We start from the raw sequence: 22,999 nt of genomic DNA on the forward strand, positions 1-22,999 counted from the left end.
TGGATATTTACAGGAAAATTAGAGCAAGAACTGAAGTCTGCTGTACCTCGTTTCCCTCCACAGGTTTCCTCACACTGTTTAGGATTTATTTCAGCAGTTTTCTGGTCCTGCATGTTTTCATCCAGTCTGTGGATGTTTTAGCTCATGAAAAGCTTCACAGCTTTTTCAGGGCAGTAAAAATATTTATTTTGCACGTTATAAATACCGCTAACAGCACGCGCAGCCGTCAACACGCAGAAGTTGATCACAAGAAACGAGGAACACCAGTAGATTCATTACACCACCTCTGGTTCCACATATCACGTGCATGTTTTCCATAACATCCATTTTTTGGTTTTGATTTATTTATGTGTTAATAACTATTCAATTCACCAGTAATGTGACTTATGCATTGCTTCTTTTTATGTCTGAACCGGGAGCAAAAGTCTGCCTAGTCACCAGTTTATCCAGATACTATTTAGACCGTAACACTGTTCGGTAAAGTTGGCAGATATTCACAGATTCAAACTTCCAGCATCAATAACTCTTTAAGGAAACGTCATCGACACATAAATTACACCTCTACCATCAGTGTGAGGTGGAAAACATGATATGAGATCATTTTTTATCAAATGCAGCAGAGTAAAAGTCCGTCTGTGTGGTGAGATTAAAACATGAAGCTCTCGTCCTAGTTTTCCCGGAAATATCTAAATATCACAAAAAAAAAAACCTTGCTTGTTTGGTTTTTTCGTTTTCCTGTTTCTGGTTTTAAAATAATAAAACAAAAAAAATCTATTTTTTCTATTTTTGAATTTGGTTTTGAAACACAATAACCAAAAAACGAAAGGTACACGGATTCAGTATGAACCATCTTGCTCCGTAGCTGCTGCTAAAATGTGACTTTAAATATCAACGCAGTGTTGCTTCCTTTTCTAAAACCGTCTGATCGACGTCCTCTAATAAATATAACACTTATAGAGTTTTACATCCTTTCAGTGAATGCTCTCTACACGCCTCGCCACCAACAACTCATAGTGTGTAAATATAAGGTGATAAAACAAACACTAACTTGTGTTTATGTTTAGTTAAAGTGCATCAATCCTAAATGATAATAAATGTACCAGCAACAAATCATCCTGAAAAAAAAATCCTCGAATAAAAAATAAAATAAATTCCCAGGACACAGGTTATTCACACATGCAGTGTTTTCCACATGTAATAACATCCTTGTACTTGTTATAGTGAAGTAACGAATTGGCTGCACAAAAAAAAAAAAAAAAAACAGTCATCACAATACTGCGTTTAGTAAACTCTGCACTAACTGTCAAATTGAACCGTGGGTTGAAATGTCCATCATCTTAGAAAACTTTGCAGAAACATTAGAAAAATGTGACCGTGGCAAAGCCTTGTACTCCTAATCCACTGTGGTCCAAAGTTCACCGGCTGAAGCTCGAGTTCTGAGTGTTCCGTGATAGAAAAATACGGGTATCAAGATAAGATAATAATAAATAAAAAAAAGATATTTCAGACAGTTTTTCACTAATGATGGCTAGTTAGAGCTCAGTAATGTAGTCTTTGTGGAGGTAACCAGCCACACAGTGTCAAACATATGAACATGTGACAGGTTTAATGTCCTGCAGGTGCTCAGCTGAAGGTCGTCAACGTTTCACAGAGAGGGACGGATCACTTGCTCATTATAGCTGCTTCACGTAGTTTCCTGGGAAGGTTCCAAACAACTTGCTCCTTCGAGACGTTCCTTCAAAACACACACACCGCAATAACAAACATTAGAAAACCATTAGTGAGCATTAAAGAAATATGGTGTCTTACTTTTCTTTAGAGCAGTGGTTCCCAAACCTTTTGTGCCCAAGGGACAAGTAAAAATCTGAAGGCTCACCTATTGTGTAAAATAGCCTTTATAACACATTATCACTCATATCATGTACAATATCAAGGGCGACCGTACGAGAAAGCACTCCATTTTCCCTCCCGTTGTTTCTCTGTTTTAATGTTGTCATACAGCCTTTGTCACTGTAAGTGTCGTTGAAATTACTTTGCACTTAAAGATTGTTCACGTCTATGTTCGTGAGCTGTGCACATTGAAACACTCGATGACTTATCAACAGATGCTTTCATGAATGCCCTTCGAACTCTGATTGCCATAAGAGGTCCTGTCCGACAGTTGACGTGCGACCAAGGGACAAACCTTGTGGGTGCTAAAAGAGAATTTGTGGAGTTAATGAAACATATGGGTCAAGAACCACAAGGAGCCATTGGTTGTGAATTTGTGATGAACGTTCCATCAGCGAGCCACATGGGAGGCATCTGGGAACGTCAAATTCGAACAGTACGGAGCATGCTACCAGCAATGCTTGACAAGTCCTCAAACAGACTCAACACAACTAGTCTAAGAACACTACTTTATGAGACAATGGCAATTATCAATAGCAGACCATTAAGTGTTGAATATCTTACTGATTCCATGGGTCCAGAACCACTAACTCCCAGTCACATATGAACAATGTAATCTTCCTCCAGGACAGTTTTGCAAGGAAGACTTGTACTTGAACAAAAAAATGGAGAAAAGTACAGTTTCTAGCAAACGAATTTTGGCAACGATGGAGGCGAGAATATCTGTTGAATCTCCAACAGCGACAGAAATGGCAAAAAGTTTCAAGAAACCTTCAAGTAAATGATATTGTAAAACTACGGGATGACAACGCTCCAAGATGTTAATGGAAACTAGCTCGAGTGATAGAAACGTTGGAAAACCCGGACGGCAAAGTTTGAAAAGTGAAACTGAAGACCAGTGAAACCACCTTTGACAATAGCAAACCAATAACGAGACTAATATACCTTGAAAGACCAATAACTAGACTAATATACCTTGAAAGACCAATAACTAGACTAATATACCTTGAAAGACCAATAACGAGACTAATATACCTTGAAAGACCAATAACGAGACTAATATACCTTGAAAGACCAATAACTAGACTAATATACCTTGAAAGACCAATAACGAGACTAATATACCTTGAAAGACCAATAACTAGACTAATATACCTTGAAAGACCAATAACTAGACTAATATACCTTGAAAGACCAATAACTAGACTAATATACCTTGAAAGACCAATAACGAGACTAATATACCTTGAAAGACCAATAACTAGACTAATATACCTTGAAAGACCAATAACTAGACTAATATACCTTGAAAGACCAATACCTAGACTAATATACCTTGAAAGACCAATAACTAGACTAATATACCTTGAAAGACCAATAACTAGACTAATATACCTTGAAAGACCAATACCTAGACTAATATACCTTGAAAGACCAATAACTAGACTAATATACCTTGAAAGACCAATAACGAGACTAATATACCTTGAAAGACCAATAACTAGACTAATATACCTTGAAAGACCAATAACTAGACTAATATACCTTGAAAGACCAATACCTAGACTAATATACCTTGAAAGACCAATAACTAGACTAATATACCTTGAAAGACCAATAACTAGACTAATATACCTTGAAAGACCAATAACTAGACTAATATACCTTGAAAGACCAATACCTAGACTAATATACCTTGAAAGACCAATAACTAGACTAATATACCTTGAAAGACCAATAACTAGACTAATATACCTTGAAAGACCAATAACTAGACTAATATACCTTGAAAGACCAATAACTAGACTAATATACCTTGAAAGACCAATACCTAGACTGATATACCTTGAAAGACCAATAACTAGACTAATATACCTTGAAAGACCAATACCTAGACTAATATACCTTGAAAGACCAATAACTAGACTAATATACCTTGAAAGACCAATAACTAGACTAATATACCTTGAAAGACCAATAACGAGACTAATATACCTTGAAAGACCAATAACTAGACTAATATACCTTGAAAGACCAATAACTAGACTAATATACCTTGAAAGACCAATACCTAGACTAATATACCTTGAAAGACCAATACCTAGACTAATATACCTTGAAAGACCAATAACTAGACTAATATACCTTGAAAGACCAATACCTAGACTAATATACCTTGAAAGACCAATACCTAGACTAATATACCTTGAAAGACCAATAACTAGACTAATATACCTTGAAAGACCAATAACTAGACTAATATACCTTGAAAGACCAATACCTAGACTAATATACCTTGAAAGACCAATAACTAGACTAATATACCTTGAAAGACCAATAACGAGACTAATATACCTTGAAAGACCAATACCTAGACTAATATACCTTGAAAGACCAATAACGAGACTAATATACCTTGAAAGACCAATAACGAGACTAATATACCTTGAAAGACCAATAACGAGACTAATATACCTTGAAAGACCAATAACTAGACTAATATACCTTGAAAGACCAATAACTAGACTAATATACCTTGAAAGACCAATACCTAGACTAATATACCTTGAAAGACCAATAACGAGACTAATATACCTTGAAAGACCAATAACTAGACTAATATACCTTGAAAGACCAATAACTAGACTAATATACCTTGAAAGACCAATACCTAGACTAATATACCTTGAAAGACCAATAACGAGACTAATATACCTTGAAAGACCAATAACGAGACTAATATACCTTGAAAGACCAATAACTAGACTAATATACCTTGAAAGACCAATACCTAGACTAATATACCTTGAAAGACCAATAACTAGACTAATATACCTTGAAAGACCAATAACTAGACTAATATACCTTGAAAGACCAATAACGAGACTAATATACCTTGAAAGACCAATAACGAGACTAATATACCTTGAAAGACCAATAACGAGACTAATATACCTTGAAAGACCAATAACGAGACTAATATACCTTGAAAGACCAATAACGAGACTAATATACCTTGAAAGACCAATAACTAGACTAATATACCTTGAAAGACCAATAACTAGACTAATATACCTTGAAAGACCAATAACGAGATTAATATACCTTGAAAGACCAATAACTAGACTAATATACCTTGAAAGACCAATAACTAGACTAATATACCTTGAAAGACCAATAACTAGACTAATATACCTTGAAAGACCAATAACTAGACTAATATACCTTGAAAGACCAATAACTAGACTAATATACCTTGAAAGACCAATAACTAGACTAATATACCTTGAAAGACCAATAACTAGACTAATATACCTTGAAAGACCAATAACTAGACTAATATACCTTGAAAGACCAATAACTAGACTAATATACCTTGAAAGACCTATTCACAAAGTGGTGACTCTACTTGAGGTTGACACACAGTAAAATCAATTTAGACTCTAACCAGAAGAATTAGTGATTATTGTGGGAGTGTTAGTGTCGTTGAAATGACTTTGCACTTAAAGACATTAATAATTTGATTCAAAGGCTAAATATTTTTTGTTGAAAATTAATATGGTTTATGCTGTGACAATATGTTATATTTTCTAAATAAGATGCATTTATTTAGCTATAAAGACAATTTTATTTTGTGATATACCCTTATTATCGGGGGGATTTTAGAATTTGACTGAGCAACCTGCAGCAGCGAGGCCAGCTGCACGAGGTATTTTGAGATTATTGTATTGAATTGTTCCGTAAATGTGTAAACTACTGTTCTAATTATTGTATGTCAATTTAGTATGCACAAGAACCTCCGAAGTGACAGGCGGCCACGAGGTCGTCATTTTAACAGTTTGCTGGAGCACCTCAGGGCTGCAGAGAACGTTCATATTTTTAAGAACAGGCTCAAGACCCACTTGTTTAATTTAGCTTTCAGCTCATTTTTTTTTTAATTCATTTTAAGATTGTTATCTTTTATGTTGTTTTCATAGTTTTAGGATGAACTTTTATGTGGTTTTTATAGTTTTAGGAATGTTGTCTTTTATGTTGTTTTTAGTTTTTTGGATTGCTATCCCAGTTTTTACGAGCTGCATTTTATTGGATGAAAAACACTTTTTATAAAAAAAAAAAAAACTGATTTGATATTGATTTAAAATGTGGTCAGGAAACTGACGTTGAAGCTATGCTAGGCTAATTAGCAGGCTCCATCAGCCAAATGTGTGTCATACTGAGTTATATCTTACAACAAATAGGAATCATTTAAAAATCAATGACTAATACAAGTTTCAATAAAATAATAAAATGCACTATTCACAAACTGATTTTTATATTTACGTTTTTCAATTATCTTTGCTTTGAATAATATTTAGTGCTGAAGCAGCAAAAAGTTTAGGCATCTTTAAATAATCAGACAGCAGGATTAGCTCTTGTTGGTTAACTAAATACAGTGGTCCCCAACCACCGGGCCGCAGACCAGTAACGATGTGTGGACCGTTTGTTAATGGACCACAACAAAAAAAACAATAAAGTTGAAAAAAAATGACCTATCTCATTTTTATGTATGCTCTGGTAATTTTATTTTGAAAAACTGTAATTTCTGCTTTTTTGCACATTCAACTTGATTTAAATTTTGAGAATGCCAGGAAGCACATTCACTGCTTCGGAAAGGTGTGCACACCATAGACATCATATACGTAGAGGTGGAGTCAATCAAAGTAGAATTATTCAAAAGATGAGATATTTTACCACTCAAATACTAAAGTTTCTGCTACACTTTTGTGCCTCTGACAGGTGTTCCAATGAATGGAACGTAGAAAGTAGATCCCATCGAATCGCCTTCCACAGGGAAAGTGAGAAATTGGGCTGATCTGCATCCAGGTTCTCGCCATAAAATGATCATCCTATGTAACGCCATCATGTATTGCACAGTTTATGAGTGAAACAATTCTAATTAAAATGTATATTTATTTCAGCAAAAAACTGCCCCAGGACTGAAAAAACAGACTTAAAGGGATCCTCCACTGTTTTTACAAATGTGGCCTAAAACCTTTGAAATGTCCTTATTAGAAGATCTATGCCTAACAAAACGCATTATTTTGCACCAAATTTGTTTTATTAACTTTTAAAAAAGGGACTACTTTACCCTGTGCGCCACCTTGTTGAAATGACGTCATTAGTGACATCATTAGCCCCTGTTAGCCCATTGAGTCAAAATGACAACTTGTGTTGCTTTGGGTTGCTCTGAAAATTAGTGAAACTTAAAAAAAAAAAAAAAAAAAATGATGTAAAGCTCTTTTGTTTACTGAGAGATGATAAATAAAAACCGTGACCCGAAAAAATCTGTGGCCACAGGGGGCGACAGTTCCCACTCTGTTGAAAAAACGTCCTTTTCCTCATGGTGACATATATACAGTATATACAGTATCACTCAAATGATGGAGACGGAAGAAAATAACCTCAATATCGATGCGATTTAGGTTCATCATTCAGCATTAGTTTAGATTTTACAAATGAATTATTTTCTCTTAGTTCACACAGTTCTTACCAACAAACCAGCCATCGTCACACTTCTCCATCACGTCAACAACATCTCCCTCTCTCAGCTCCAGCTCGTCATCATTGCAAGGCATGTAGTTGTACACAGCCTGGTACCTGTGGTAGATAGATACACATACAGGTTCAGGTGTGACTATTAGACAGATGGTTCCTCATAATCCCTGAGAAAACACCCTTTGTAGAACACATAGTTTCATTTCTAATAAAAATAATGGGTGACTTACGGGTCTCCACCTCCTTGGAGTGCATCCTGGACTAATCGCTGGAAGAGAAAACGGAACACAATATATGAAATGTGCTACTTTAGAGGCTTATCAAGGCTTTACAGAGTCATAGGTTAGATCATTTTGTTCTTAAGTTCCTGAAAAGGGTTTTATAGACAAAGAGTTATCTGTGCTCAGTTAGGAATGATGAAGTTTTTTATTCCTGTCACAGACATGAGGGAAGTAGCCCTACCCTTCGACCTCTAATGGATGACAGATAGGAGCGCCGCATCAAGATGGGGCTACGAGGAGGTTTACCACCAACAACAGGATCCTGCTTGACAAGCAGAAAGACCATAAGCAACACATCTAAGACCTTCACCTGAACCCACGTCAGCTAACGGCACTGTTAGCCCACAACACCATGACATGCATCAAGTCATCCGTCAACATGCTCCCCATCACACTGCAGTGAGTTCTCATTAGAGGAGTAAGAGGAGCATCTTTTCCTCCATCCATACTGCAGATTAAGGGTTAGCGTTTGAAAAAAAACGTAGCGTAAGCAAAATCCGCTACACACTGCATTTCAATCATCCATTTCAAATCTGAATCGTCAGAGTCCAAACAAACAAGTCCTGAGGACACGGTGCAAAAAAGGTTAAACAGAGTCAAATAAACCATGACACAGTTATTGACTTTTCCTTAGACAAATGAAGCCAACCATTATCTGGGTAGAAGCACCATTAGATCAAATGGTTGATCAATTCCTTTACTAATCACATCAGCTCAGCTCACTTTGTTAGAGAAGCATCACAAACCCAACCAAGGCCAATGGCATCACTCCCATTCTCTGGCTTTACCTTGACCTTAGGAGATCTACGCCCAGGATGGGGCCCAGTGGGGGGCGAGCGTGGAGAGCGTGGGGGAGGAGAGGTAGTTTTACTGTAAGGGATGGAGGGGAGGGGTGGAGGCGATTCTGTCACAGGGCAAGGTGCAGTAGGGCGGGGCTGACAGGGCAAGGAGGGGGGAGGTGAGACAGATGGAGAGGGTGGAGGGAGGGGGGAAGTAGACAGCTGAGGCAGGGAGGGGGGGCGAGAAGGGATGGGGCTACGGTTCTGCTGTTTACACCGAGACAGAGATGATGATGAGGGCAAAGAAGGGGGCGGAGCATGTGTCAGGGGAGGAGTATCGGGTGGTGATGGGATAGTGTGGTGAGGAAGCTGTGTCTGTGAGGGAGAAGAAACATCAGCCTTTGGAGTAAAGACAGAAGTCCAATCATCTCTAGAACCTTCACAATTGTGTTTACATTGGACTAAAATAAAGGACGGAACATCAATGAAAAATAGAAATGATAAAAAATCTCATAATGACTGGTTGAGTTAATGGAATTACATCTCTTTTGGTTTTATTGTGTGGTGATTAAGTCCATGCATTATTTTATTTTGTTGAATTTCGAGCACTTCATTTACAAACACTGCTTACTTTTAGCGCAACAACCTGTACAGTTTTTATTTTGTATTTAATTATTACTTTAGTTGTTTTCCATTATTTTCATTTTTTGAATGGACATAGTGGTAAAGTAATATTGTCTCCAACGACCAGTGTAGTTCACATTGACATACTTTATTTTGTCACTTTTGGCTGTGTTTGAAATCGCATACTAAAGGAACTACTCTTACTAAGAATGACGTCAATCAGAGCCAGGATTGTGTTTGATAGACTGTCTGACAGCTGTTGCAGCCTGTGCCCTTTTCCTCCGTGGCCAAAACACAGCAATGCTCATTGCAAAGTAGTGCCTGGAGCGCTGTCTTTTTTTGTCTGGAGGAGTAGAAGACGGAATTGGCGACTTTCCTGCTAAAGAGGTAATTTTTTTAGCTTGATTTACATAATGTTTGATTTGTAATTGTTACACTAGAACTCTGTAGTGCATGTGTTGTTTGTTCTTGTGTGCTCTGCCATTACTGCAGCCTCCGTGTGGGCTGCTGTGAGTGACACTGTGTTGTTGCTGCTGCTGCTGATAGATTGGTGTGTGCACATTGAGAGAGAGAAGCGCTGCAGTAATATGCTTTTAACAGTGCATTTTATATTACTGTGATGTTGCTGTCGGGCAAACGTTAGCTTGTTAGCTCCTCTGAGGGAGGACTTTGGAATGTTTGGAGGCAGGGCAATAGAGCAGCGGGGTGGGAGGGATCTTTAAGCTAAAAATCAAACATCCCCTTTTCAAAAAGAAAGCATCTCTTCTTGTCTCTTGTTTTGAAGTTAACTGGAAGTTTTGTCAGTAGCACAGAGGCGGGTCTCCGAAATGTCGGAATTAAATGTGTAAACGCGAGTTTTATGGATCAAATGAGCACATGTTGATATTCTTACTTGGTCACTTTCTCACTTAAAAGGTTTTCAGAATTTTCAAAGGTGGCAAATCAACTGAGATAGTTAGCCTCAGTGTGCCCCAGGTTCTTAACTTGTAGGTTTGAAATGCATCTTGGGAAATTTGGAAGTATGCTTCAGTGAGAATGGCCATCATCGGTTATCATCCTAATCATAACAAGTATATATACAGGATATACTCATTGAGTTTGTAGTGTACAGTATGGAGTATGTCATTTCGAACAGTTACTGTGTGTTTTCGGTAGACAAGCTTAGCCTTCTATAGGTCTGTTGAATGCTGAGATGGAAATAAGAAAGATGGAAATAAAAAATATCACCAAAACTGCTGAAGAAACATGACGAAAACAGATGAGTGGCTTTCTAGCTTTTTCTCGAGCAAAACATCAGTTGACTTCAGAGCAACATAACTAACAACTCCTAATCAGTAGTAGTGTGAATCAGTAAATATCTGATTCCCTGAGTATTTAGTATTTACATATCTGAATATTTAGAAAAGGGATGTTCTTTACTGAGGTGTTTAAAAGAACACATGCACATAAACTCTACTTTATTGTTGCAGGGCTCACGCACTTAAAGGTTTTCCTATTTGTGCCAGTAGGAGGCACTGGTACCAAGTGTAAAGGAGCGCATACTGCTAAGTAGACAAATGTGAGTTCAGGCCGTTTTAATAAAGATGCCAGATTTTTTTCACTATCGTTTTTCCTTCTGTTGTTTTTCTTCTATTTACCAAATTGGAGTTTTGTAAGAAGAGATTTTCAAGCAAACACATGTGAACACCAGCCTATTTTTGCGAACCGGTTCAATTAAAGGACGAACCTAGAAAACAGACTTAAATATTTTGAACAAAGCAGGCGTGAAAGCAGCTTAACAATAAAAACAATCCAGAAGTTGCAGACTTAGTTGATGCAGCTAACACCATGCGCTACCTGAGGGCTGTGTCTCTCGTTTAACGCTTCCTCTTTGTCCTCTTCTATGTCATCGTCTTCCTCAATAAACAGCTCTGTGTAACCCTTTGCTTTTGTCACTGGAGTCTTTTTAGCACTAGATGTCTGCTCACTCAGACACGTGGAAGGCTCTCCCCACAGAGTGAACAGAGGCTCCACTTTTACAGCTTTGTGAACCTCCATGTCCAACAGTAAACTGCCTGTGGAGTCACACTGTGGAGAAGCTGCTGAGGGCTTTGTTCGTTGGGTCTCTTTAGATTTGATCTGAGAGTATCTCCACTGAGAATCATGTGGGGAATCAACTATGGACGATCTGAGAGTGCAGTCATTCTCTACGGCAGAGGATTCCTCCAGAATCATCGTCAACAGGTCATCATAAGGATCCTTAACTTTTAGTTTAGTGTCAAAGGTTTTCCTGCTTTTGTGTGATTGGACATTTGGCTTGTGCTGGTTTGCAGAATGTGTGGGGGGCTTTATTAGCTCAGATAGAACCTGTTGTGATGGGGCTGCTTCAGTAATATGCAACGTTCCAGCACTGTTATGTTGGAATGAGGAGTCACACAGAGGAGGGATAAATGAGGAATGATGGACAGGAGAAGGAAGAGGAGGTGGAGGTGAAGTTGGTTGAAGGAAAGGTTCAGTATGAGCTAAACTAAGACTTGGATGTTGAAAAACAGGAAGTGTAGATGTTGGAAAGGGGAAGCATCTCTGTGACGGCGGAGGTGAGGATGCCTTAGACGCTGGAGTGATGTCAGTGGGTAGAGGAGGTGGTGTGGGTGGTGCCGGGGTGGTGGTGGATGCCGACAGGTCCAGAGTGAGGGACAGCCACTCTGAGGTGACAGCCTGCAGGTCATGTTTTCTCGCAGAGGGGAGGGTTGAGGGGGGGTCATGGTGGGTGGAGGGCAGAGGGAGGTGATAGAAAAGCTCCATGGACATAAAACGGACAAAAGATTCAGAGAGTGAAACAAAAACCGTTTGCAACAAGGGTTTAACTTTCAGAAGCTGGCCTAATTTAAACCCTGCATGAACATTATGGGAAGTGTATCATAGCAACAAGAAACAGATACAATGACACGTAGATGTTAAAAGGTACATGCACGATGTATCAAATATTGTGTAAAGGCAAAAACTATATTAAATTAGAGAAATCTAAGCCCAAAGTGAGGGTAACTGGGAGTTAAACTTCTTAAACAAAGTTTAGAAATGGGTAACAAGAGGCAGAAAAAGACAAATAATAGAAAATCTGTAAGGGACAAAAATACCTAATATTAAATGAGCTTTATTTTAACTGCACTGCACTGGGTTTTCCAGGAGGAGCGGCCCAACAGGAGGTTGGGTTAGGAGCAGTGTGTGCGTGTGTGTGTCTTTAACGGTTTCAAATATGAGACCAAATTGAAGTGGTTTGTCTATGTTTCTCATGCTTTTATACCTATTTATTAGCAAATATGTTGTTGTGTTTTTTTTTCTTTTTCTTTTTTTTAGCAAAAAGTGCTTTATAAATAAAGTTTGATTGATTGTTGATATTATAACATTGTATAATTACCATACCCTGGTTCTACCTAGAGACTTTAACCAACTGTGGCCAGATGAAAGGGTAGAAAAGTAAATGGAATTAATGCAAAAATGTCATTTATAACTAAATTTAACTTTCTCATTGGTCCCAAGTATTAAATACATTTGATTAATCGCATGTTGTGAGACTAAAAAACTACAAACTAAATCATCACACCTTGCTGTTTTAAGGTGAACAGAACTTTGGAAAAATGGATACAATTACAGAAAAGCAGGTTTATTAATGTAAGAACCCATTAACAGCTGGGTAAAACTAACCCACCTCATCAGTCTAATCTCATCTCACAATCAATTGTGTTGAGATATATGAATACAAATTGTAGCTAAAGTAGAATTTCATTCATTACCCATTTCAGTGCTTTGTCATTTTTTAAAACCATGTCCTTATGAAATACAAATACACACAGGAGGACAGATTGCGGGATCTTTTGGTCAAAAGCTCATTCTCTAACGCACAGTTGGCATTAAACTCACAGAGGAGACAGTCAGATGAATATTTTGGTGATAAGAGCTATAACAATTAACACTAAAAGACATTTGGTTAGAATTCACAAACACCTTTGTAACAACTTTGATAAAGCCACATCTGGAGAAAAACAAGTATACTTTAAATTTTCAAAGGCTCCCTAAACACAATAACAATCTTTCCCACACTGCACCTGGTATACAGTATAATGATTTGTTTTCTTTTATTTTTTTTTTAACTAAAATAAAAATAAATAACATAACTTTTTATTACAATAGTTTGAATGGACAATGTGTCTATTTAAAGGGGGGGTATTGTGCTTTTTTCAATCACATAGTACCATTCTATAGCACACTACAATGATGATGCAACCTCATGTTGGTCTGTAAATGCAGTAAATTAAAATAACTGCTTTGACTAAATTTGCTCTCGCATCATGTCTGTATCAAACGCCTTGAAATAGGCCTCTGTCTCTTTAAGAAGCTCCTACTCATTCCAACACGCCCCTTCAGCTCGCTGAAACTACTATCGATCTTTGGTGCATTTTAACTTGACATTTGGAAAGGAGCAACACTTAATCACTTTGTGAACAATGGTCACGCAGGATATTGTGCATTCGTAACATTTTGATCCTGCGTCTGACCCGGAAAATGACTTTGAAGATGAATCTGAGAGAGTTCAGAGGCTCTTACAAGACGTGTCTGCTTGGTAATATTCAACCTTCTTGTCATAAATAAATAAAGAAATACACGTAATTTTGAAGCTACATTTTGCAATTCAGCAATATAAATCTTTTTTTTATCATAAAGGGCAACAGCTAAACGTTTGATTCATAATTTATTTTATGTTAAAAGCAACATAAATATGTTACATTATGAAGCTACATGTTGCTATGAAATCGCATACACCAATATGAAACTATGTTTTGCAATAAAACGCTGCGCTACTGTCTGCTCAAGATGCGGGGAGGGGCACTCTGCTGTGGAGCGGTGGGCAGTGACGAAAGGTCAGAGGTGTCTCTAGGAGGTGGGGGCGTTCCTAGGAGGACTCTGGCGAATCTACACCTAAAATGGATGCCGTCAGTGTTTTTAAAGATTACTCAAACATACATGAATGAGCCAAGGCAATACTCCAGGCAAGTCTTCAATGAATGAATGACATAGTAATGTGATATAAATCTTGAAAAAGTCGATTTTAGATAATACCCCCCCCTTTAAATGATTACATGTCTGAAGGGGGAAACAATTACATGGTCTCTAAGCTTGAAAGTAAGGTCTGCAGAAAAAAGCACTAGTATTTCTTTGAAGAAGACCATTTACCATCATTAAATGTAGCACCTCATCAGGTGGTAAAATGTAAACATTTAAACACAACTTCTCTCCACGAAAACCCCAAAAAATTCTCGAAACAACAGGTGATACTTTGATGGCTCATTTATCAACAACTATCAGAACTTTGAATCTGTTACTCTTTTACCTTGATGGGTGTCGAGCTTGGCGTCTTGTTGCTAGGGTAACCATGAGGATCTATGTAATGGGTGGAGCTTCTGGAGGAGGAGCGTCTGATGATGTCGACGTAGGACACGGGAAAGATGCCTTGTTTTGTTGTGCCTGGGATCTTCCCCTCATACCAGTTCTGATCCACCTGTCGTATGACAATCACTCGCTCACCCTGCAGACAGGAAAGAAGAACGTTAAAAACACGCACACACAAAAGAAAAGTCCTGTAAAGCCAACACAGACATACTGTACTCTGAATGTGACAGTTTTTTAATATTATAAGGTAAGAGGGAAACCAAATCTAAAGGTTTGCAGTGTTTGTACAACAATGAAAAGCTTCTGCTTTACCATATGTGCAGTTCAACCGTGGAACAGACTGAGTACTGTATTTAAAATAATTCAGAGCATAATTCTGTTTAAAAAGAAGCATAAAGAAATAATTCTTCAGAGTTATGTTTTTAAATAATTAGCACAAGGTGCTCGCTTGTTATTGAGATATGATACATTATTTGAAAAGGAGGTATGGTTAATGTAAAAAACAAATATTGCACGGTTTCTGTGTGAGTATTACACTGCATTGATTGTTTATCCACATTATAGTTTTCAAATTGAGACTTTAATGTTTAGGTTTTGAAATCTCGAGAGTTTATACTTCTTCCTACTCCTTTTCGTTCATGTAAACTGAGATGCGTAAGAATTTGAAGATGCAAGATTCTGTTTTGTTGATGTTCATTTATTTTAAACTATTTTTAAGTTGTCATTTAAATGATCAAAATAAATAAATCAAATCTTATCAAATTTGAACAAGTTTATATAAAATGCTTACTAAAAAAAAGTTTCTAAATGACAGAAGAATACAAAACCTGGCACATTAGCGTTGGTACAAAGTGTTAAAGACAGCAAACAGAAAAAGCACACACTTCGGGCCTGTACTACAAAGCTAGATAATTATATCCTGATCTATCGCCGTTAGCTGGCTTCACCTAACCAAACATTGTCCGTGGGACAGAAGCTGTTCTATGAATCTTGATTACAACTTGCTATGTTAAGCATGTTGATTTCAGCCTGGGTACGTGTGCACTCTTGTGACAGAGGTGGAGATTACAGCGTCAGACCAATCACAATCACAGAGAAACTGTAAAGAGCAACTTACGTCACAATTAAGAAATAATTCATAAAAATTATGAAGAACTAAAATCAATAATTTAGACCAAAGACAACACTGTAAATAATGCAGGAATTGATGAGCGTTAATGCTTAAATTAGTGCGATAATAAACAAAGAATAAACAGACACTGATCAGTTTTACTTTCACCTTGTCTGTGGCTCTGATGCTGCGTTCATAGCTCAGCCTACATCATAAGGTGGAATATATTCATATTTTATTACAGGACTGAGGCTCTCTGTGTCACTACAGAATACATTAATGAATTTATCGGACACAGGATTTATCAGCTGACTAATGTAGGTCAGTCCATCAGATAAAAGTCTATATTTCCTATAAGATGCCATCGGTAAATAAAGGAATTGCATCAATGTCTAAATATTCTCTCTCCTGTCAGCGTCACATCAGATCCACATAGTGATGTGTTCCCAATAATCTTCCTTTTATTGGGCAGGTCGTTTTCTAAGAGAACTGATTGGTCAGGAGGCGGGACTTTAGTACTCGCTCATATCCGAGCCAAAACAAAACCTGGTCCTGACCAGGGTAGTTCAGCCTAAGTTACCATGGTGATTTAGTCGCGTAAGTAGTTAGCCAGCTTCGTAGGACACACACCGATTCAATCCTGGAAGTTAGTGCGATAGGAGGAAATCTAGCTTCGTAGTACAGGCCCTTAAAGCGCTACCTTTCTAAGTGACAGCTCCACATTTGTGTCAGCATTGAAATTGTAGCGTGCCACTGCTTCACCGATCTCTCTGACATGTGCTGGAGGCGGAGGACGAGTTGGCTGCTGCTTTTCAGTAGAAGGTAGTTTCTGCACATGTGAGAAAATGGGTAAAAACAAGCGTGAGTAAACTACAAAAATTTAGCTCCATTTTTTTTTTTTTTTTTGACAAATCTTGGATAAAAAGATATTGAATACATTTTATTCCAGTGATTCCAATAAGCTTACCTCCACGTATGATATTGGGAATATTCCCATGCGTCCACGATGCTCTCCTTCATACCAGTTGGTATCTATCTGTCTAATGATATTAACTGCATCGCCTTTTCTGAATGTCAGCTCCCTGTAACACAAATGTAGGATCGAAATGTGTTTTTCAACTGCAAAGACACCAGCTGAGTTAAAACTGAAGCACTTGGAGTGGACAGTGTTTTGTGAGAACAGCCAAAAGCACAAATCTGTCAGTAAAGCACCATAAAGTGAGACTAAACACTACACACATCAGCTTTAATCATGCACATTCTGCCAAACAGAGAGGCCAGCCACGGTGTTGTGACATTATGGTAAGATCACATATAGAAATGTGCGTGATGAAACGAGAAGTGCTAAGCAGTTGTTGATAAGCTGAGGTTCCTGTGTGCGTGCACGCCATGCTATATTTCCTGTACTTACTTAGCAGTTTGTGCCTTAAAATCATAAATGGCTCTTGCAGGCTGTTTCTGATGGAGGAGAGAGAACAGAATAAGTTGTGTCATCTGTTTATGGGACACCTGTGAGAGACAGAAAGCCAGGAAGCATTACCCAGCGTTATTTCCAGGACACTTAAGATTTAGTGTTTGTTGTAGGCTGATTAAATAATGTATTATAATCACATTAGGGCTGAACGATTAATTGCTTTTGTGATATTATCGCGATATCATAAAACACGATTTTCTGATGGCAAAGGCTGCAAGTTTTTTCTTATTATTTTTCTTGTCATGTCTTGTTAAGTTCACAGAGTGTTTAAGAAGTGCAGTCCAGTTAGTTCGATATGTTGAAGAGGTAAAGCCACATATTTGTTTGCTTTATTGTTGTAATCAGTGCTTTAAAATTTATATTTTATATTTATTTAAAGTTTAAATGAATCTGAAATTGTTTATTATGAAACAGATTGATTTATTGCTTGTGTTCATTGAAAAATACATGACAAGAGGCCCTTGAAAAAATTATTGCATATTAAATCGCAATCGCAATATTGAGGAAAAAAGTCGCAATTAGATTATTTTCCAAAATCGTTCAGCCCTAAATCACATCACAGCTGGTGTTGAGGTTTTGATGACTTACCTCCCTGTCGGGGGTCGGTCTTCTACTCTGAGGGGTCTGACGTCCATCCAAGGTGGAGTAACTCCTGGAGACATCCTGGTCTGTGATAAGTGGAGAAACATGACTCAGCTGTTTACACAAGTTACTATAGTACCCATTGTTACGTGAGGTATGTCGAACAAAACCAAAACATAACACAAAAAATATATGATTTTCTTGTTAAATGGTGTCATTGCACAACGTAAATGAGAACAAAATCTTGGGTTAAAGGTTTGTTTAATTTCCATTAAACAGGAAAAAAAAAAAAAACAAGGCAATATGACTTTTGCCACTATATATAGAGACACGTGCAAGCCCCTAAAAAAGAAACAAACAATGGTACAATAGAAAGGACTTCTTTAAAAATATGAACAAACACATTTAAAAGCAAATGGCTGAAGAATAAAAGGTGGAAGTATATCACAAGGACACCTGCAAACCAATAAATAAATGCATGATCGAAGACGACTTCTTAAAAAAACAAAAAAAAAACAACAATAATAATAATTATCAACGACCGGCAAATAAAAAATAAATAAAAAAATAATAAGTTGAAAACACAACAAAAAAAAAGTACTTTGAAGGTTTTTAGAAAAATAATATAACACACTAACCTCATGCTTAGCATTTTAACGTATTAATGTTATATTATTATTGTTATGTTATATGATGGATGCTCTTTACATGTATTACCACTTTAGGTGTCTAAACTAATTTGTTGGAGGTTGGAGCCACTGACACAAGACAACACTGGCTATTGATATAGCTTCCCTCCTTCCCTTTGAATTTCTACCCAGAGAATGAGCTAACATTAATTGCCATTATAACGAATGTTAACTTATAAGAACCTTTGACCTAGACCGGGTCCAGGCACTTTCAATAGGTGTTTAAACAAACTGACACCTATCTGTCTTTTATGATCCATCGGTTTAAAAAAGTGCCTGAGCAGAAACACTGGTTAAGGTGTGTTGGTGTTTGGGCTCTGCTTGAGAAACACAGGAAACTGCTGAACCAATTCAGTTTACTAGAGTTCACAACAATGAAGGAAAGCAGCATAGCACTAAGCCCTTTTAAAGTCCAAATGTTTTGCTGCAGCTGTGAATATTAAATTAATATTGTAGGTTAAAAACAAAGTCAATATGTGAAAAAAGAAGAATTTAACATGTGGTTTCAACAAGGCAAAGAGACCAGTAACATACAGGAAATCAAAACATTGTAAAAAGAAAAAAAAAAAAAAGCTTAATCAAATACATCTTGTTTAATCAAATGTAATTAAATTATTGTAATATTACGACTTAACTTAAAACTACTTTTGTTTGCATCTTTTCTTTAAATTTACACTGAATTAACAATAAAGCCCTCTCTTTAAAACAAAAGAAGAAAAAAAAAAACAGTTCTCTTTTTAAATATTTTGTCACTTACTTTTTTGCATCTTATTTGCAATAAGTCGCTCCAGTGATATTTGATTATTAAAAACTTTCAGAAACACAAAGGATGGTGTTAACTTTAAGTGAGTTTCCACAGATGAAATAAATGAGACTTTACCTGAGATTTTTCATCACAGAACAAAGTCACAAAAGTAAAGAAGAAACACAGGCTTGTAAAGGAGATGAGCTGGGCAACAAGTGCAAGCAAAATCAAAAAGAATCAAATGTATGCATGTGTATTAAAATGTATGTGGCCATGCTAAGGTAGAACGGAAAGGAATGCGTGCATATTTAAAGTGTAAATGGTGTATTCTGTGCACCTGAATAATAGAAACCATTTCCAATGCTCTTCTCTTCTCCGTATTCATTATTGTTTGCATTCTCCAAGAATCTACCGTAACAGGCGTTGATGGGTGACTGTGACCGCGGTGACTGTAACAGTGGTGTGGAGGACTCCCCTCTATACGAGGCATAGCCAGCCATACTCTCCTCTGGATAAAACGATGTTGAGGAGTGACACCGATGCCAACTACCGGTCAATGAGGAACTCCGTTCAGGCACGTTTGGCAGCAGTTCGGCCAGGATTCTTCTCAGAATGCTGTCATTGGGAGCTCTGGTGCTCATGTGCCCTCTCTCTGCTTGGATGTGCTCATAAATGTCTCTCAAAGCTGCATCTAAGGCTTCATAAATGGCCTGTTTGGACTTAGGGCGGCTGCCTCCATTGCTTGTTCTAGAGGTAGGTGGGGAGCCCTTTTGTCTGCGGAAAGGCACTGGGCTGACAAGGAAGGCCAGTTTAGACATCCCTTGCTGTGACTGGGAGCTCTGCATTTTGTTATGGCTGGAGCGGCTCTGCTGGGAAGTTCTCTGGCGCTGGTGCTCCTGCCGAGCTCGCTCTCTCTCATGGCGCAGCATGGTTGTGAAACGGGTGTATGAGGCTGGGCAGCGACCTTTGCAGCTGCTGATGAGGTGGCGGTGCTGGTAACCCTGGTTCTGTCCCACACTTTGGTGTCCGGGATGATGATGGTGGTGACGGAGGTGACGTGGGTGGACGGTGGATGAACCGTATAAACTCTCAGAGGAGGTCAGAGAACAATGGTCAATGTCACTCTCACTGCAGAAAGAGGAGCCTTCTACCTGGATGAAATCACTGAGGTCAGATGCAATAGCATCTTGTTCACTGTCAGAATTGTCCGGGTTGGCTTGAGGACATTGGGGAACTGACGGAGCAGGAAAGGACACGCCATGACTCGGTTCTGGCCCGACACGAGGCTGACCCTCAGGTGGGCTGCGCTGTTGGTTTAAGTGAACCGTAGTGTGAGAAACCTTGGCACTATTGCCATTGTGATCTTCAAGAAGCGATTCAATAGAAAAACGACGATTTGGAAAGCTGGGTGTGACCCCACCACCACTGCTGGCTCGAGATGACGAACCTCCAGGTGTAGCAGAGCCTGACGGCATCTCACCGTCGCCCAAGTTTGGCAGAGATTTGGATTTCTGAATTAAGCGTTCATACTCAGAAATACGAGCTGGCACTGTATCATGTGGCACGTCGGCACCTCCAGACGGTGTCCAAGGAGAGAGACGATGCCGAAGCAGATGAGGTTGACGTTCTAGATCTAGTATGCGTGCACGGACTGAGCGGATGATATCAGATGGGATAAGGTGAGTGCGGTCAATCTGGTGCATTTTACGATACAGCTGCAGAAAGCCTGGTGAGTCGTGTGCACGACGCCGGTGAGGCCTGGGCAACGACTGAGTGGAAGCAGAGACTGTGAATGGGTTCCCATCACACAGCAGGGATCCAGCACTTTCTGATCGGGGGGCATTCCGCCCCCCTAAGCCGGAATGGCCATCTTTGAGTAAGTCATCACAGCTACGTGACTTAAGCTTGCGAGGGGAGGGAGGCACTTCCTCTGTTTTGCTCCAACTCCCAGGATGCCGAGGGTTCGTCTTCCAGCTGTTGTTACAGCTGACAGACTTGGAGGGTGCGCTCTCCTTTTGGCTGGCGTTCTTGTTTGAGTGGGCGGAGTCAGTGGAGTCAGGAGGCAGAAACGGGTGCTGATGAAGAAGACCTGGGGATGTCAAACTGTTTGAATACATGTTGCATGCGTCCCCACCTTTTAGGCGTCCAACAGAAAGCAGCGTGATGAGAGAAGAGGGAGGAAAGCAAGTTAAAAGAAAATACCCCGAGTAGCTGGGAAGAGGAGAACATTAAGAAGAGATCACAGTTGGAAAAGAGGGAAGAAAGTTAGACCTTAACCAGCAAGAAAACCTTTATTTCCATAATGTTTACCCAAGATTAGCAAATTCTACATTTGTGGAAAAACAGGGTCAAACATAAAAGGGGAGTTTTTGAACATTACAGGATATCAACCAATGTCAGGGTTTGAATGTGTTTACCTTTGGGTTTGGACGGTGAGGATGGTGAGGAACGAACTATAGGTTTCTTTAGGCTGCTGCTGGATCCACAGGCATCCACAGGTTTAGGGGAGATGGCAGCCCTGCTCTGAGAATGAGAATTCACTTCGGAACTTGATGGCTCAGACTTCCTCCTCTTCCTGTAGTCACTGGCCGCGCTGCAACACAAACATCCATAGCAGCCACTTTCAGAGTAGAGTAGAACTAAAACTTCTGCCAAATAATTTCCAAATCACAAGAAAACAAATTAATTTTAATATGTTAAGGTTTCATGTAGTCAGACAACTTTTTTTCAGGAAATTTACTTTGATCTTCTGACATGTTTTGACTGCCAACTTCTTCCTCAGAGACGTCTGCTGATCAAGGACGCCTCTGAGGAAGACTGACAGTTGGCAGTCGAAACATGTCAGGAGATCAAAGTGCATTTCCTAAAAAACTTGTCTGACTAAATGAAATTCCACAATATTAATTTTTAGTTTTCAGACTACTTCTTTAAGCAGACGTTAAAAAAACCTCTTCTTCTGTGATTCTTTTTTGACAGACAGAATTTAAACGATGAAAAGTTTGTCTGAATGTCAGGAACACCAACAAATGTCAACTGGCTTCTGGCCTTCTATTCAGACTCACACTTTGAGTGAGTTATATAAATTGCACAGCCTATTCATCCCCATCTCTGGTCATTGGCTTCTCTTCACCAAAGGAAAATGCGTCTGAATAAGCAGGCCATGAAAGGAAGAAAAGCAAAGAGAGGGGAGGGGAGGGTTGAGCATAGGAAGGGAGGTGAAGGGCAGCATCAATAGGGCTGGCCTGGGTGATTTATTCTGACTCTGTTCGTCAGTCAGGGAGGCAAAGAACTCAGCATTTCCTTCAAAAGCAAAAAGGGACAAAGAGGAATCCTTGCTGACACATGGTGCTTGAGTTAAAAAGAAGGCAATAAAGACATGTTTAAATAGTGAGCTGAATCACAGCAGGGCAGGCTAATGTTGGGAGGATGGGAGAGGGAGGATGGGGGTGGGGGGAGGATGCAGAGGAGGAAAATGAAAATAGCAGCCGTTACCTCGCAGGTCTCTCTGGAGCTTTGTTGGCAGGCGCGATGAAAAGTGAAGACTGAAACAGGGCAGACAACAAAAAGAGAAACGTGAGCCCCGCAGGAACAAAGAGCAGTGGTAGAGCAGCTTACAATGCACAGCCTACATGCAGCTGATGTTGTGTCACACTCAAAACACTCCCCCAGCGTAAGGTGCGATGGATACTTGTTCCACATGGCACGCTCGACCAAGGAGAGCTTTACTGGTGCACACTGCAGCTGTAAATAATTTCATTACGCTGCTCTCGACAATGGTGACAAAAGGTAATCAAATAATGTTGCCGGGACGACTCGGAGGGGGAAATGTTTCCCTGAAAAACCTGACATGGATCAAATGGAA

At 38.9% G+C, this 22,999-nt stretch overlaps 1 protein-coding gene across 14 annotated transcripts in view; it reads right to left on the reverse strand.

The window, feature by feature from the left end:
- Positions 1–698: 698 nt before the first annotated feature.
- Positions 699–22,999, reverse strand: part of sorbs2a (sorbin and SH3 domain containing 2a) — a 108,607-nt gene continuing 86,306 nt past the window's right edge. For 7 of the 14 annotated variants that reach the window (XM_028472695.1, XM_028473079.1, XM_028472933.1 and 4 more), the window contains 14 exons: positions 22,630–22,679; positions 21,555–21,730; positions 19,475–21,271; positions 17,710–17,789; positions 17,059–17,156; positions 16,615–16,729; positions 16,348–16,476; positions 14,478–14,672; positions 10,946–11,887; positions 8,495–8,860; positions 7,888–7,968; positions 7,656–7,693; positions 7,421–7,527; positions 699–1,735 (listed from right to left, as the gene is read on the reverse strand). In XM_028472695.1, coding sequence (XP_028328496.1) covers positions 1,674–1,735; positions 7,421–7,527; positions 7,656–7,693; positions 7,888–7,968; positions 8,495–8,860; positions 10,946–11,887; positions 14,478–14,672; positions 16,348–16,476; positions 16,615–16,729; positions 17,059–17,156; positions 17,710–17,789; positions 19,475–21,271; positions 21,555–21,730; positions 22,630–22,679 — 4,236 coding nt within the window. In that variant the 3' untranslated portion in view covers positions 699–1,673. The remainder of the gene's footprint in view (positions 1,736–7,420; positions 7,528–7,655; positions 7,694–7,887; positions 7,969–8,494; positions 8,861–10,945; positions 11,888–14,477; positions 14,673–16,347; positions 16,477–16,614; positions 16,730–17,058; positions 17,157–17,709; positions 17,790–19,474; positions 21,272–21,554; positions 21,731–22,629; positions 22,680–22,999) is intronic. The other 7 variants (XM_028473565.1, XM_028473482.1, XM_028473402.1 and 4 more) reach the window with 4 other exon arrangements.

This window comes from Gouania willdenowi, chromosome 1 (genome assembly GCF_900634775.1).
Source record: "Gouania willdenowi chromosome 1, fGouWil2.1, whole genome shotgun sequence".
In the NCBI taxonomy this organism is placed as follows: domain Eukaryota; kingdom Metazoa; phylum Chordata; class Actinopteri; order Blenniiformes; family Gobiesocidae; genus Gouania; species Gouania willdenowi.